This window comes from Hippoglossus stenolepis, chromosome 2, assembly GCF_022539355.2.
Source record: "Hippoglossus stenolepis isolate QCI-W04-F060 chromosome 2, HSTE1.2, whole genome shotgun sequence".
Classification (NCBI taxonomy): Eukaryota; Metazoa; Chordata; class Actinopteri; order Pleuronectiformes; family Pleuronectidae; genus Hippoglossus; species Hippoglossus stenolepis.
Genome location: NC_061484.1, coordinates 19,847,841 through 19,861,953, shown reverse-complemented (window position 1 = coordinate 19,861,953; position 14,113 = coordinate 19,847,841). Strand labels below are relative to the sequence as shown.

Below are 14,113 nucleotides of genomic sequence, written 5' to 3'. Positions count from 1 at the left end.
AAAAAATATCTCAATGCATGAGCAGATTTTCTACAAGCTTGGTAGCGTGGGCGTATATATCCCTCCAGATGATTAACTTTCAGTCCGTCAAAGGTTAAGGCCTGGGTCAACTAAAACACATTTTCTAAGATACATCAGGAAATAATAGGTCAAGGTCTAGAATCGATCTAGAAGCTTTTATTTATCAGAAAATTATTCCCCATTACACGCTATATAGCCAGTGAAGTTGTAATGAACTCAAGAATGACATCATGCATATTTCAAAAACACAGGTTTCTGGGTAACTTACTGCCACTTGATGCCACTATGAATTCGGGGGAATAATATCATATAGCATAGTGCTGCATTACCTTTTGCAACCAATAAGATTAGAGATGCCACCTACAGTTTATATAGATGAACCATTAAATCGCCTGGATATGGTATAAATGACGTTATCATGAAATGGTATTATTACAATATAAAAAGGTTAGCAGTGCCAGTTTGGAGTACAGTATATGCAGGGAGCATTCAGGGTAGGCATTGTCCCTCTGAGGATGTTTTATTTTCTCTGATTGAAGCGTTATAGATAATGCATTGCCTCAACCCAATATTTCTTTGCATTTTACTAAATATGAAATTCATATTTGAAGATGACAACGTGTGCCAGGCCTATTTTTAGTGTTTTCTTACAGAACCTGCTAGGATTTACTCCTGCACGAACATTTAACTGCAGATTAACTCAAAGATGACTATCCATCCGTTAATTATTATTAATTTGTCCTTTGAGGAACAGAAAAGCTGCTTTAATCTGCATCACTCTCTAATCACATCAGAGGAATAATGAGGCTTCATTATTCACTCTAATTCAAGTAATTAAATCCCTCTGCTGTCCTATATGTGCACCTGAGACAGAACTAGTTCCTGCAATACAGCTTACTAATGCTCTACTTAATCACTATCGCACTAGCACCATACTGTTGCAGGAGAGAGGGATGCAATCGTTTTAAAGATTTGGTGCCATATCTTTGCTGTGTTGTGTTTTGAAAATGTAGTTTTGTTTGTTGCACTGATTTTTTTTAAAGAAATTTGACATAACCAAACCATAAATCAAAAATATGTGTATATATCCAAAAGCTGCTACTGGACATAAACAGATTCAGTGTTAAAGTCTCAAAAAGAAGTAAGAAAGAAATAAAACTCCTTAACTCTGAACTCGAATTACACCTTATAAAGAAAGTCTTATTGGAATTGATCAATACCCATTTCTACTTATGGCTCAAAGCAACACCAGAAAGTACAATTTCCTTCCCACAACATTAAGAAGCCAACTAAGAGAATCAATCACAAACAACCCTCAAGCAGAACCAATAACAGACCAGGATCCAATTAAATCAAACATTTCCTGCCTCTTTGGCCTGTTTACTCAGTGTTTGGAGAAAAATAAAACTGTTAAAAGTACAGACGGGTCCTGATACCAGTCTAATACATGGGCAACTACAGACAACAAAGAATGAGACGCCCCACAACTTAATTAGCCTGATTAAATGCATGTGACTAAAAATGGGAGCATGTATAATACATAAGAGGATTAAAACTGGTTCTTCAGGTAGAAATATCTGTATCATGTAGGAGGAATCTTGATGAGGCTGCATAAATGCTGATTTGTGAATCTCACGCGGAGGAAACATAAGCACCTGCTTCAAACATAAATATTAACATTCGTGTGCAACAAAATCGTTGTGCGCGCATTAGCACCCACATAATGTGTAGAAGAATAATCTGTGCTGTTTGTTTCTTGCCAAGTGGAACAGGTCTCAGCGGAGTGAAGACGCTGGAACAATAGCGATTTCTAATTACAGCAGGTTCAAAAATATTCCTGTTTGTTCCTGAGAGAGTTAAAATAAGGCTACTGGAACATCTGGCTTCTCTGGAACTGGGCTACGACACACATGAGGAAGACGGATCTCCCCAGCATGTTTGGGTAGAAGACACTGACCTGAGAGACATAAATAATGAAAGCGATCATGAGTGATGATAGAGATATGATGGGGAAAGCAAAATGCCTGTGTGGGAGAACAGGAATTCAGAGATTCTCTACTGAGGGATAGAGAATTTCACTTTGAATCCTAACGACTTGTCTTTGTGCGCTGGAGCGAGCTTCAAACAGCCCATAAACAACCACAGTTAAGGACCTATTTGCTCTAAATTGATAGTCATTATCTGTTTGAGAAGTCAAGAGCTGCGTTGATGAAGGTGGGCGTTTTAAATAAGACCAGCGAGGGTTTTTTCGACTTGCCGTTGGAGAGTGCTACTCAAAGCTGAATTTGAGTTTGTTTTAGCCCCATTAAGCAAAGAGTTTGAAGTGTGTTTTGAAAGCTACTGAAATATTTATTCTGTTGTCGCAGGTAGCTCTGCAGAATTAAACACATTCGCAGAGCTGGAGCGTTGTGCTTAACACAAACAGGCACAACTGGCGTCTTGGCAGAGATGTAGGTGTAAAAAAAATCTGTGATGAATTAGGCAGTAAAAGAGTGACATGGAAGCATTAAACTTGAACTTGATATTGGCTGGCGACCACTTTTATTTTTATTACAAACCCTTTCCAAAGATTACACTTTCCTTAGGCCTTTAATAAGATCTTGGGAAAGCAAAACCAAAAGCATCTTTGGACTGCAGATTTTTTACAGTAAACTAATATTTCTCATGAATACCTTTGGGTACTGTCTGGTTAACACTAGCTTTTCACTTTCCAATTATTAAAGAGTGAACAGTGACTAACTGGACATTTCTTGACTGAAATACATTGCTAAACGGCTTTTGTTTAAAAACTCCACGTCAGGAAATAAAAAGCCATCTTAGCTTCTCTGAAAAGAATTGCATGTTGACATTTTCAGTTCCTGGAACAGTTTGAAAGAATGACACGTCTCTCCACGTGAACTGTTCTCTGTTCACGTAATATATGTTAAGGCTGGAAAAACAATGTTCAGACACTTTGCAACAAAGTTGTGATAGGACAAAGCAGGATATCACATTGTTTATGCGGTGATAATCAAAGTTTCGCAGTTTCAATTTAACATCAGAAACAGTAAGCACTGGATTATTGGCTTAATTATTATCATTGATGTTGTGTTGTGCCTCGCTGCGAAAAAAAAGGTCAATGTCTCGAAATTGCTTATAAAACAGTTCTTTGTAATCTACCTCAATAAGAAGGTAGTGGGCCAACACTAGTCTGATTATGTGCTGGGACTGATACCTTTCACTTTATTTATGCTTCCTTTAGGCAATGTTATCCAATAGCATCGTATAAATCACAACTCACATTCCAATGCTACGCAGATGACACACAGCTGTATTTATCTCTGAAGCTGGATGAAACTAATCAGGTAGTCAGACTTCAGGAATGTGTTAAAGACATAAAAGTTAAAAAACAAACATCATCTGATCGTTTAGTTACCTTGGAGGCTTTACCTTGGCCTCTACTAAGGCCTGAATGACCAAGCTCCATCAGATATTAATGAGCTCATAGACCCATATTCCCCTGATGCACTGAGCTTCTCTTTCTCTCTCCATGTCACATAACTGCATGTCATTAACTTTTTGTTTTCACTCTCCCACAGTTTGTGCTTTCACCGTGTGTCCTCCCTTTCTCCTCGTCCTCATTCTGCAGGTGTTCCTGACTCCAGAGCTTCAGGATCCAGATCTATCCCTGCCAATCAACTACCTTATAATTGTTAATGGTATTGTTGACATTATAATTTCTACTAGTATTAATTGGCGCTGTTAATTAATAATATATTACATTTATAATAAACCTTATTATTATTGTCATAACAACAAGTCAAGGCAGATGACCACCCACCCTGAGACTGGTTCTGTTCGAGGTTTTCTTCCTTTTTAAACATGTACTTCTCTACACTGTCAACTACTGCATTCTCATTGTGGGGACTGCTAGATTTCTCTCAATAATATTATGAATAATGTATGATCTGATTAGATGCTGTGCAATGAATTTGAATGGTCTTGGAATCAAATTCTTTGCATTTCCATGTACAGATGACTTTGCCTATCAAGCCTTACTAATTATATTTCCCCTTATTTAAAATTGTTGTGTTAACAGGAAAGGTTTCAAAGTGGAAAAGGTAATTTGATTTAATTAAAGTGTGTGGAGTTTGAAAATAGCAGAAAATGCAAATCAAATTAAACTACTGCAATAAATGTTGCTAAACTATGACTTCTGTATTATAGCAATTACACAAACAAAATATTGTATAGTCCAAATAACATTATGACTACAGGTAATTCCAACATCTGTTTGATTTTAGGTACTCTATGACTACTTGAGCATCAGTTATTCAAACAAGTAAATTCTATAACAGTCAGTTCTATAATAGTTACCATATTATCTACACACTATGAATCATCAAACAAAAGCTGGAAACAGAGTCACAAGGCACCTTTCCTCACTTACTCACCCCAATTTGAAAAGGTCCAGTGAAGTAATCCAAATTAGCCTGAATGAAGCCGATGTTTTTCAGCCCGAGCTCTGCACCGCGACACTGGGCCCTGACCAAGGACTCTTCTTTGTTCTCTATGAGGATGACCTAGATAAAGACAGAAAAAAGTCACAGAGTTACATGTGATTCCTGCTTTTTCTAAAGAATCGAGCAATAATAAAGTCAAAATGTATGGCAACATATAACAATGTTCAAACCAACAACCATTGGACCTATGGAGGAAATAACAGCTCCAAGTCGTTGATTATCGTGAGATTACAAAAGGCCTATTTAATGATTGAAATAATAACTTTATTATCAGTTGATCTGTTGGTTTAACTGTTCATCTTTTAGTCTTAACAATTAAACACTGCACTTAACAATAATTTGCACAAACGCAAAAATACACACACACACAAACACACAAACACACTAAACACAGACATTACCTGGCAATCTGGAAGAGTGTGAGCCAGAACGATCCCTACATGGCCCTGAGAGGCAGCACAAAGAAGAGCAAAACAATTAACAACAGGAAGGAAGGACACATCCAACAGACACGTTAAACAGTATCAACCATTTTTATTCATATGTATTAACCATGCTAAACAGCTCCCCTGCTCCGGGTGTGCTTTTTCATGAGTGTAATTACCAGTCTGCCTGTGTGCACAAGCCAAAAATAGGTTTTAAAAGTGTGAGGTAGGAGGAACAGTAAGATAACTAGTTCTTCCTAAAGCGGCAGTAGTCTAATGTACCCAAGGTCAGATGCTCTGATAAATATAGATGCAAAGCTGGACTGATGGATGAGCACATTTACCGTTCCACTGCAGAAATCCACAATGGTGTGTCCTGGCCTGGCCATCTCCGTAACCATGGCGACCAAGTTATTCAGCTGTTGCCTCTTCCTGACGGCGCGGATGTTTGACATTTTACCTGCAAAAGAAACACACCTTCCTCATTGAGTCTGAGCATGAGGTAGAAATGCAACAGGTTTTTACAGGCAATTGCCTTGAAAACTCAATTAAGGGAAGAACAAATCTCTAAGCTGTCAAACATGCATGTTATTTTACTTAAGCAATGAAATTATGTCATAATACTTTTCATTACTCTAATGAATTCCTTCCCTCCGCCCCTGGCAACTGCTCAAATCGTGATTTACAACCAAACATTTCAGGTAATGGGAAAAGCACACAGATGAAAAGGCTCTAAACTCTCTCATCAGCATGATTCCAGCCAATTGACGACTAGAGAGTTCAAACAATCTTTCAATATCAACAACAGCAAGACTTCCAAGCCAAAATCGTGTGCCCCCCTTGTTTGCAGCACAACCTTCTGCTGCTGTGCGAGCACTATGTAGCCCATTAACTCAAAGCAGATTTCTGTCTCCTGCACGTCCGTCTCCCATCTTCCGGCATGCCACGTCGGTAGTGAGCTGTTGACAGGGTGTGCGGAAACCATCTCTGGTCCATAAGTCAAGAGTGATGAGTGGTTAATTTACTCTGAGTCACACCCTCACATTCACACAACTGGAATAATATACTTTCTGGCTCACCTTGCATTGCATATGACAACTGGGGAGGAGCGATGTCAGAGGAGACTTTTCAATCTGGCTACACAAACAGGAAATTTCCTTCAGGCTCTCATACTGGAGAGCCTGAAGGAGCTGAGCTGATGCCAATTGAAGTGAAATGGATTTAAATATAGAGAAATTGCAGGAAGGTAGTGACAGGACTCTGGTCTTCATTTGGATGAGTAAATCACACGGGTGCAGCACTTCTACATATCCACAGCTCTGCAGAAGCCTCAGAGTGGACTCCTTTTGATGCATCTGAGCACATTAAGATTGTTAATCGCTAATTCCAAGGCAGTGGGTGACACAATTCAACAAGGCAGAAATGGAATATTATTATGGAATTATAAAACCCCCAAAATAAACACAGTACCTTATCCACACAGGACACAATGGCTATAGAACATTTTAACAATAATTAAATAGTTGGGGGCTGTGGACACTGCTTTAAATAGATAGAGAGCACAGAATTTATACAAAGATGGACAATGTGTCTCCACTTCCTCACACAATGCAGAAATGCAGCTTAAATATCCCACATATAAAACTCGCCTTCTTGTGCATTTGGACCCAGAGTCTGCACTCAACCAACTGTGAGTCAGTCTGAGCTGTCAACCACGACGTTTCACCCCGTTTTTACAGCATCAAATAATTAATTAAAACTAAACTTACAGAAAAAGCATGTGGACATACAGTGTATATGAACTAAAATGAAAAGAAACCATCATTGAGAAAGATTAATTTAACATGTACTTTGACTTTTTTTGTCTGACTCATGTCCTATCCATTAACATGGAGGAGACCGAATTTATGACCTACGCTGCATCCAGCCACCAGGGGCGATTGAGTCACTTAGCTTCACTTTTTGTGAGCAGTCAAGTCATCCATCTTTATGCACGTTTTATGATACAGAACAACATTGTTTTGGGCAACCTGATTGATATAACTGCAATATTCACTACTTTTAGCTCTGTTTTGGTCTCTACCAACTCCTGAGGAAAATGTCTGGCTAAAATCTACACTCGGTGCACTGTCTGTTATTGGGTACTGGGCATGTAGTGTTTCTATATCATTCTTGCTGAAATCATTAGCTGGGAATGATGCTATGCCAGGTGGTGAGGGGAACTGCACAGTTCTATATGCACTTCTTAGGGTTCAGGTTCTTTTAAGCATTCATGTGATCCATTGGTAAAAATACAAATTCTAGCCACTGCAAGAGTAGAAGGTTTTGCCTCGAACTTAGAGTTTAAACAAGGATATTGTTTTTCAAACTATACACGTTGAATTGCTGTTGATGTAGTTGTGAGTGAGGATGCACACATCCTGTTTGCGGAGGGAAGCAAGTTTGTGAGGTCGCACAAAGGTGTTTACATATAGTTCGACAAATGTATCAGACACAGCGTTGCCGAGAAACAAAGAACTGAGGTCAGTTACATAAGTTCTAACAAAACAAAACTGAAGTTCAAAAGGTGTGTGTTGCTTGTACAAATTGCTTTTACAGTCCGTGTATGTGTGTGTGTTTGATGAGAGTTCATACACTGCTTAAGGTCAAAGCCATAAACTACGTAGAACTGAGTGGGTGGCAATAGAAGAGCTCACCACTTGCCGCCTCTCCCTTTGTTTTCTGTCTCATTTCTTGAATGTGGGTTCAAGGAAAAGAGCAAGTCTGAGAGAGGTCTTTTAAGTTCACGCCCTGGGTCACTGTAATTGCGTCAAATTCACACAATTTCACATGAACATTATATTAGAGTATATGTCAAATAGAGTAGAGGTCAAAAAGCCACAAGATGTGAAAAGAAAAACAGTGGAAACTCATTGTGAGATTACTACAAAGAACTTGTTTCATAATGTTTCTTTTTTTAATTTAAAGTCGTTAACCTATAAAGCAAACTGGACTTCCTTACAATATCATATGAATTTAAAGAGCATCATTTTATTTATTTTCTTTTGACTAAGCTTATGTTTTTATATAGGTAGAAAAGGGTAGAGGATCAATATCTCCAAATTAGGTTTGTAGTTTTAACATCATCACTATCAAAACAAATAACATCAATCCTCTAAGACAATTTCCCTCTCGACTTCATTTAAGGGTTTATTTAGTCCTCTGGTTTTTCCCTAACACAGCTGGAAGTGTGGATAAACTCTGTGGTTCTTAAATATTTAATCCTCAATTAATATGTTGATCTCCACTGGCTGACACTTGCTAAAAATCAATGATCAGTGTAAGTTCCAGTAAAAAATCTCAGTAATTACACGCTAGTCAAATATTGGATTTTAGGAACTCTGGGTTATGTTTTTTTTTCAAGCACTTAGAAATTTGGGTCCTAATTTTTTCAAACTAATTCACCTCTTAGTTTGATCTGCGGATGTGATGTGTTTAGTTCCAGAGCCGGTGCATGCCATCGCCCTGCCCTTTGCCGTGCATGCAGTGGTGATGAGTCCACTCGGTAATGCTGCTGTTTAGCTTCTCCGCTGTAAGTGCAGGCAGATAGACCTTTCAGAAGCTTTCAAGACACAACAAACTTAGAGGAACCTGAGGAATACAGTGGAGGCTAAAATATCTCACATGGTGTCCTGGATTCCATGGTACTGTACTAAGAACTGGAAAAAGTATCTGATTTTCCACCAGTGTAGCTAAGGACAGCTACTCTGTTGGATGGAAAGATGGGCCATCATTGGCCTGCGTTGTACGATGTGTACTGTACATGAGCCTACTTTGTGACTATTAGCAGTTAGCCCAATCAACATTGCTACCCTTTGAGTACGAGATAAATTTAATACAATGTAATGGAGGAAAGATAGTTAGTGTTGCAGGGCTCGAAGAAACCATTAAATGACAATGTGATACCAGAGTTGCTGGCTTAGGAATATGATATATGATAGCAAACACTGCCTCAATTGCAATGACTACAGCAACTGCATCAGAGTGAAGCTTGGGAAATTAGAGCATATCACCACAATTCTGACATGGAGGACTTTATCCCAACCACAACTCACAAGAGAAAAACAATCACAAACCATGTAATTCACGGAGCGAGAGGCCAATCTGCACGGTGATTTCTTTTGTACTTTCATGAGGAGTTGTTGACAGGTGGACATTAAATAAGCTCTCAAACTGTGTGCACACAACTGAGGATGAGCTCCATTATTTCAGCAATTAGTCAGGCTTCGTCTTTTATTGTAGCATTTAGTTTGTTTGCAGGCAAATAAAAATGCATGAATCATCTTTGGAGGAGTGCAAAATTAAGACATCAAAAGCTATGAGTCCACGTTCCAGGAAATGAAAGACTTTAAAACTGGATTCAAAGACTCCTTTCAAACTGAAAGCTGGCATCATGGAATACAATCCTTTGCTTGTGTTAAGCAATGGGAACAGAGGCAAAGGAAAGAACAATGTTGAGCCAACTGTGATTGTATAATGGCACTGTATTTTCTAAAGGTACGAACAAACAAAAAATCCATAGTAAGAAAACATGGTGAAATTATGATAAACTTCAAGGCAAATTTCACCAATTTTCTACAATTGCATGTAATTTTCTTGATCGCAGTGCAGCTGTCTGCCTTTTTGTGTCTGGTTTTAAAACTCTTATTTCTGAACAAAACCTGGAACAAAGGAAACAAGTTGGGAAAGCTGACCCAAGTATTTCTTGTTAAAAAAAAAAAAAATTAAGACTCGCGTTGACTTTTTTGTACTGTAGATACCGACAAATACTCACATGAAGTCTAAGATTCATACAACATAGCACAATATACTTTGGATTTATACATTTGCTCAGTGTAGTGGAGGAAGACATTTATTTCGATCGTACACAATGACCAGCAGCAATTCAAGTCTTCCTTTGCAGTGGAAAACGTGATTTTTGTTTCCTTGACCTCTCAGCATTATTCTGCCGACACGTGCTGTGGGTTGCAAGTTGATTTGAGCTCTCGTGTTTTGTTCTGAAATACTTTTCTGTTTAACCTCCTTCCACAGTCTGATGTGAGCTGAAAACAGAATATACTGATGTTGGTGGAGTTTATGAACAGGTGCACAGACACCATTACACCTGGATAACTGCTGGCACAAAACCAGAGATGACAGAACCATTGAGAGTCTGGGTATGACTAAACAACCTGTGTTTTTTTCTCCAAGAGGTTGATGTCTCCCATTGCTCACTGACTGCACACTGTGGCTGCGACATTGGGGGCGAACGAGGATCTATTACCCCGTGTGTCCTCTAATGTTAAGAGGTGCCTTCCTCGGCTGCTGCTGGCAAGGAGCCCTGTTCTCTTCCTTTTCCCCTGACGCTGCAGAAGTGCCCACGGCCTTATCAAACAGGTCCATCACACAGATTAGAATGTAAAAACACTGCTGTGGCACAGGGGGCCTCTGTTCAGGCTCTGCAGGTTTCAACAGCCACTCCTGCTCAGAGGACATGCTGGTTTGAAGACCAAACATGTGTAGAGCCGGTTCGAGATTTAGATTTAGATGAACATTTAAAATATGAGACTTCAATATTATAGTCTTCGGATTTTATAATGTATTTAAATCTCAGTCTCTCATTACATTTAAGAGCGGGTCAGTCGAATTACACTCTTACTTGCAGCCGTAATGTTAAGGGTTAAAAGTTCCCATATGTTCACCAACGTTACACAGCCTCAAATGTGCCGAGTACCCCACAGAAGTTGTCTGTTGGCTCACGTTACTCTTCAGGAGAAAATAAATTCCTGATGGATGGAAAGCGTCTCCAGACGTGTTTACAACAGAAATGTCCCAGACAGTCATTTGTCAACGACCCAAACATATGGTGTCACAGGAAGTCATGCTAGAAGAAGTCAGGCCTCAAAGGACGTTCTCAGAAACACTTATGTTACAGGCAAACTCTGTACATGGTTCGAAAGCTGACTGCTTCCAGGAATGCGAGTGGTGTGTGACTAAAAAAGAATGAAGGATTGAATAATGTAATTTTTTTTTTTATATATATGACAGTGATATTTTTATTTAAATGCAAAATAAGTTCAAAATATAAATGTGCTGTGTCTGTCTACTCTGTTTAAATCATCTTCAGATAGTCTTTACCCAAACCCGCCACTGCATCATAGCTTGTCATTTTATATTTATCGTCTTAATTTGTGCCGAGATGAAACACTGCTCTGAGTTTTGCATAAAGTAAAAAGAAAACTGATTCAGGCAGCTATTCATGTAGGATAATAATACAATTTATCTCATAATATTGACTGTCAGCAGCTATCTAAAGTAAAAACGAATAATACATTTGAAAAGACATGCCGTTAATAAAATTAACGTGGGACCTGCTAATACTTCTCCAAGAGATGGCGACTTTAATGAGCTCATTTTTTCACACCTCATCACCAGTTTAATGAAAACAAATATGCAAAACCACAAGTCAATAAATCAAGGAGAAACTCAGAAGGACAACTAGTGGGAAGGCTCCATATTGCATCTGAAGAAAACAAAAGTGGTAAACCTTTGCATTCAGTTAGTGTACGTGTATAAAAAGAACCATGTGCACACGGATCATGTAGAATTCCACCGTATCACAGTCCGATTCTACACCAGATATAATTGTTCATGTAAGCACAGGGGCACAGAATATGAATACGCGTTGTGTGAGGTGAAATGGAAACAGGAAGGTGTGGTTGATCAGTATCTTCCCAGCCTGGCTTCCAGAGGCTCCTGTGATTCCTATCATGTCTGAATACCTGGATGCTGCTCAAGTATATTGCATCCATGTCTGATGAGCAGACATGGATGCTGAATGTACAGTCATGATCAGATTAGTCTGTCTTATTCCTTCTGAGGAACAACAACAATGCACTCTTACTTTGGCAGCTGCTCAGAACAATGCAGTGTGTGTCGTAAAAAAACAGAGAGGATACTGTGGGAGCTCTAAAAAAATAAAGCACCCTGGAAGCTCTTAACTAACCTGTTGATTCCTGCATTCTGCAGCAATCTAATGTTGATAGAAAACTGCGGTGTAATGTCTAATACATACATTGGCATGTGAATACGCCATGTAACAAATGGCTGGCTAATGCCACCATGGCTCCTGTCAGGTGTGAGAGGGCATGCCATATTTCTTTATGTGACTGAACGAGTACAAATTACTGTGAATGTGCTGCAGCAATAAACTGACCACTGTAAAGAGTGACCACCTGATCAACAGAGTGCCTGGAGCTCAGTAACAAAGGTAAAATGGATTACCAATGTGCAAGGAAGGATACAGGCTAAACAACATGGTGCCTATTATAGCATTGACTGAGAAGAGCAGGGAAAACGTTGCATCTTAAAAAAAAAAAAAAACAGGCTTTCCCTTTAATATGCCCAATACTTTCACAGACATTAAAACAGTATCATTAACAAAACCTGTACGTCCTTCAAACATTTAAATTAAAAAAAAACTTAATTATGTTCACTATGTAGTTATGGTTAAAGTAAGTGAAGTCAACGAGTTTCAGCAATTATAACGAACAGAAATATTCTAGATGTTTTGTTCATGTAAAACATTTGTTAGCTAATTACACATTTGCTGGAGCCTGAAAGCACACATGCACAACCTCAGCCTTTCAAGTAGAACATTTTCTCAATGCATTCTTTGAATAACTTCAGAACAAAACGGAATAAGCCAAGCAATCCTCCCTGGGAACACAAGGTCTCTTACAACAAGTCCGTGTTGTACGTGCTGATGTGTGCGTGTGTCGCTGCTGCTGATAGAGAAGTGAAAGTATGGTCAGAGGGAGATCAGAAGGAAAAGGGAATTGTTGCAGAATTGTAGGAGCCAATAAAACTGTCAAGGTCTTCTCCAAACTTTACAATTTGATCCACTGGTGCAGAAAAGCTTGCATTTAGCCATATAACCTTTATCATTGGAAATCTATGGATGGAAGGAAAGCGTTGATGGGAGCAGAGGAGGAGAGAAATCTAAATTCAGAATGCTTTTTCCGGTCGTATAAATATTCTAGGAACAATCGCAAAAGCTACAACACCAGACAACACGACTGCAACTGTGCTGTGAGGTATTGAGAAAAGTTTGGGGCTAGACAGCCAAACACTGAGCAACAACTAAATATAATCTTCCTGATTTGGCTTGAAGTGGGAAAGAAAAAAAGAAGATATTTACAAAACTGAAAGCTTCAATTGTTAGTGGGCTGCAAGAAAAAAAAAACACATGCTCCCTCTCACAGCAGCAGCTAATGAATGTTTTCGATGTATTTGCACATTGAAGACTGTGATGACAAGAAAAATCAAAAGGTAATGAAGACAAACACGAGCAGGAAAAACACTCCTCGCTGTGCATCTCTCAGCAGCTTTGGAATGTCTGTCACAACATGACCAGACGTAGCTGTAGGCGAGAGGTCTGCATAATTATGGAACTCCCATGGTCCCACTCACAGGTCACAGCACATACCTAATTTGTCTGCGCCGATTTGTTTTTAAATGAGCAAAGAAGCAAAGTGAGGCATCAATACTGCTATTCTCAACACATCCAATTACTGACTTTTCTCTGACACAGAGCATCACATCCACACATGCTTAACGCTTTTCCTGGACAGAAACCGTCACCCTGAAAATCTAAACTTGCACTCGTAATGCTAAAGGCTGTTTTTTAATAACTTGATCTGTCGTTGGAAAGATATGTTCCATAATTACTGCACACAGCCTTTCAAACTCTAATTTGCTCATGTTTCCCAAGGAAATTTGTAAGAAAAATTATGCTAACCTAAGCCAATAACACTTTAACTTACAAATCCCATATTCTACGTGGTGTCCTAGAAGGGAATTAAGTAAACTGACAAGGTTTTGTAAGTAATGTCATTTTAAACTGGTAAAAGGAGATGGATGTTTACTAATCATTCTATAAGAAACATAGAATCAAGCATTACATTTTTTTCCATTAATTGCCAAGCACTGTCTCCACCAGTGGAAAGCGATGCCAATATTAACTTTTGCTTCTATTTCTATCACGTCTTTCCTTCTCCTGAAGTTGGCGTGCTAACCAGCAAGTCCCAGCTCGTCCTGTTTACTTGGGTCTGAACAGTTCATACAAAGAAATTCTTTTGGAAATCA

At 38.9% G+C, this 14,113-nt stretch overlaps 1 protein-coding gene across 1 annotated transcript in view; it reads right to left on the bottom strand.

Moving 5' to 3' along the window:
• gstcd (glutathione S-transferase, C-terminal domain containing) overlaps window positions 1-14,113 on the bottom strand; it is a 43,258-nt gene that overhangs the window by 9,675 nt on the left and 19,470 nt on the right. The window contains exons 6-8 of the mRNA XM_035175702.2: window positions 5,293-5,408; window positions 4,925-4,969; window positions 4,455-4,583 (exon numbers count right to left, since the gene is read on the bottom strand). Of these exons, the coding sequence (XP_035031593.1) occupies window positions 4,455-4,583; window positions 4,925-4,969; window positions 5,293-5,408 (290 nt within the window). The remainder of the gene's footprint in view (window positions 1-4,454; window positions 4,584-4,924; window positions 4,970-5,292; window positions 5,409-14,113) is intronic.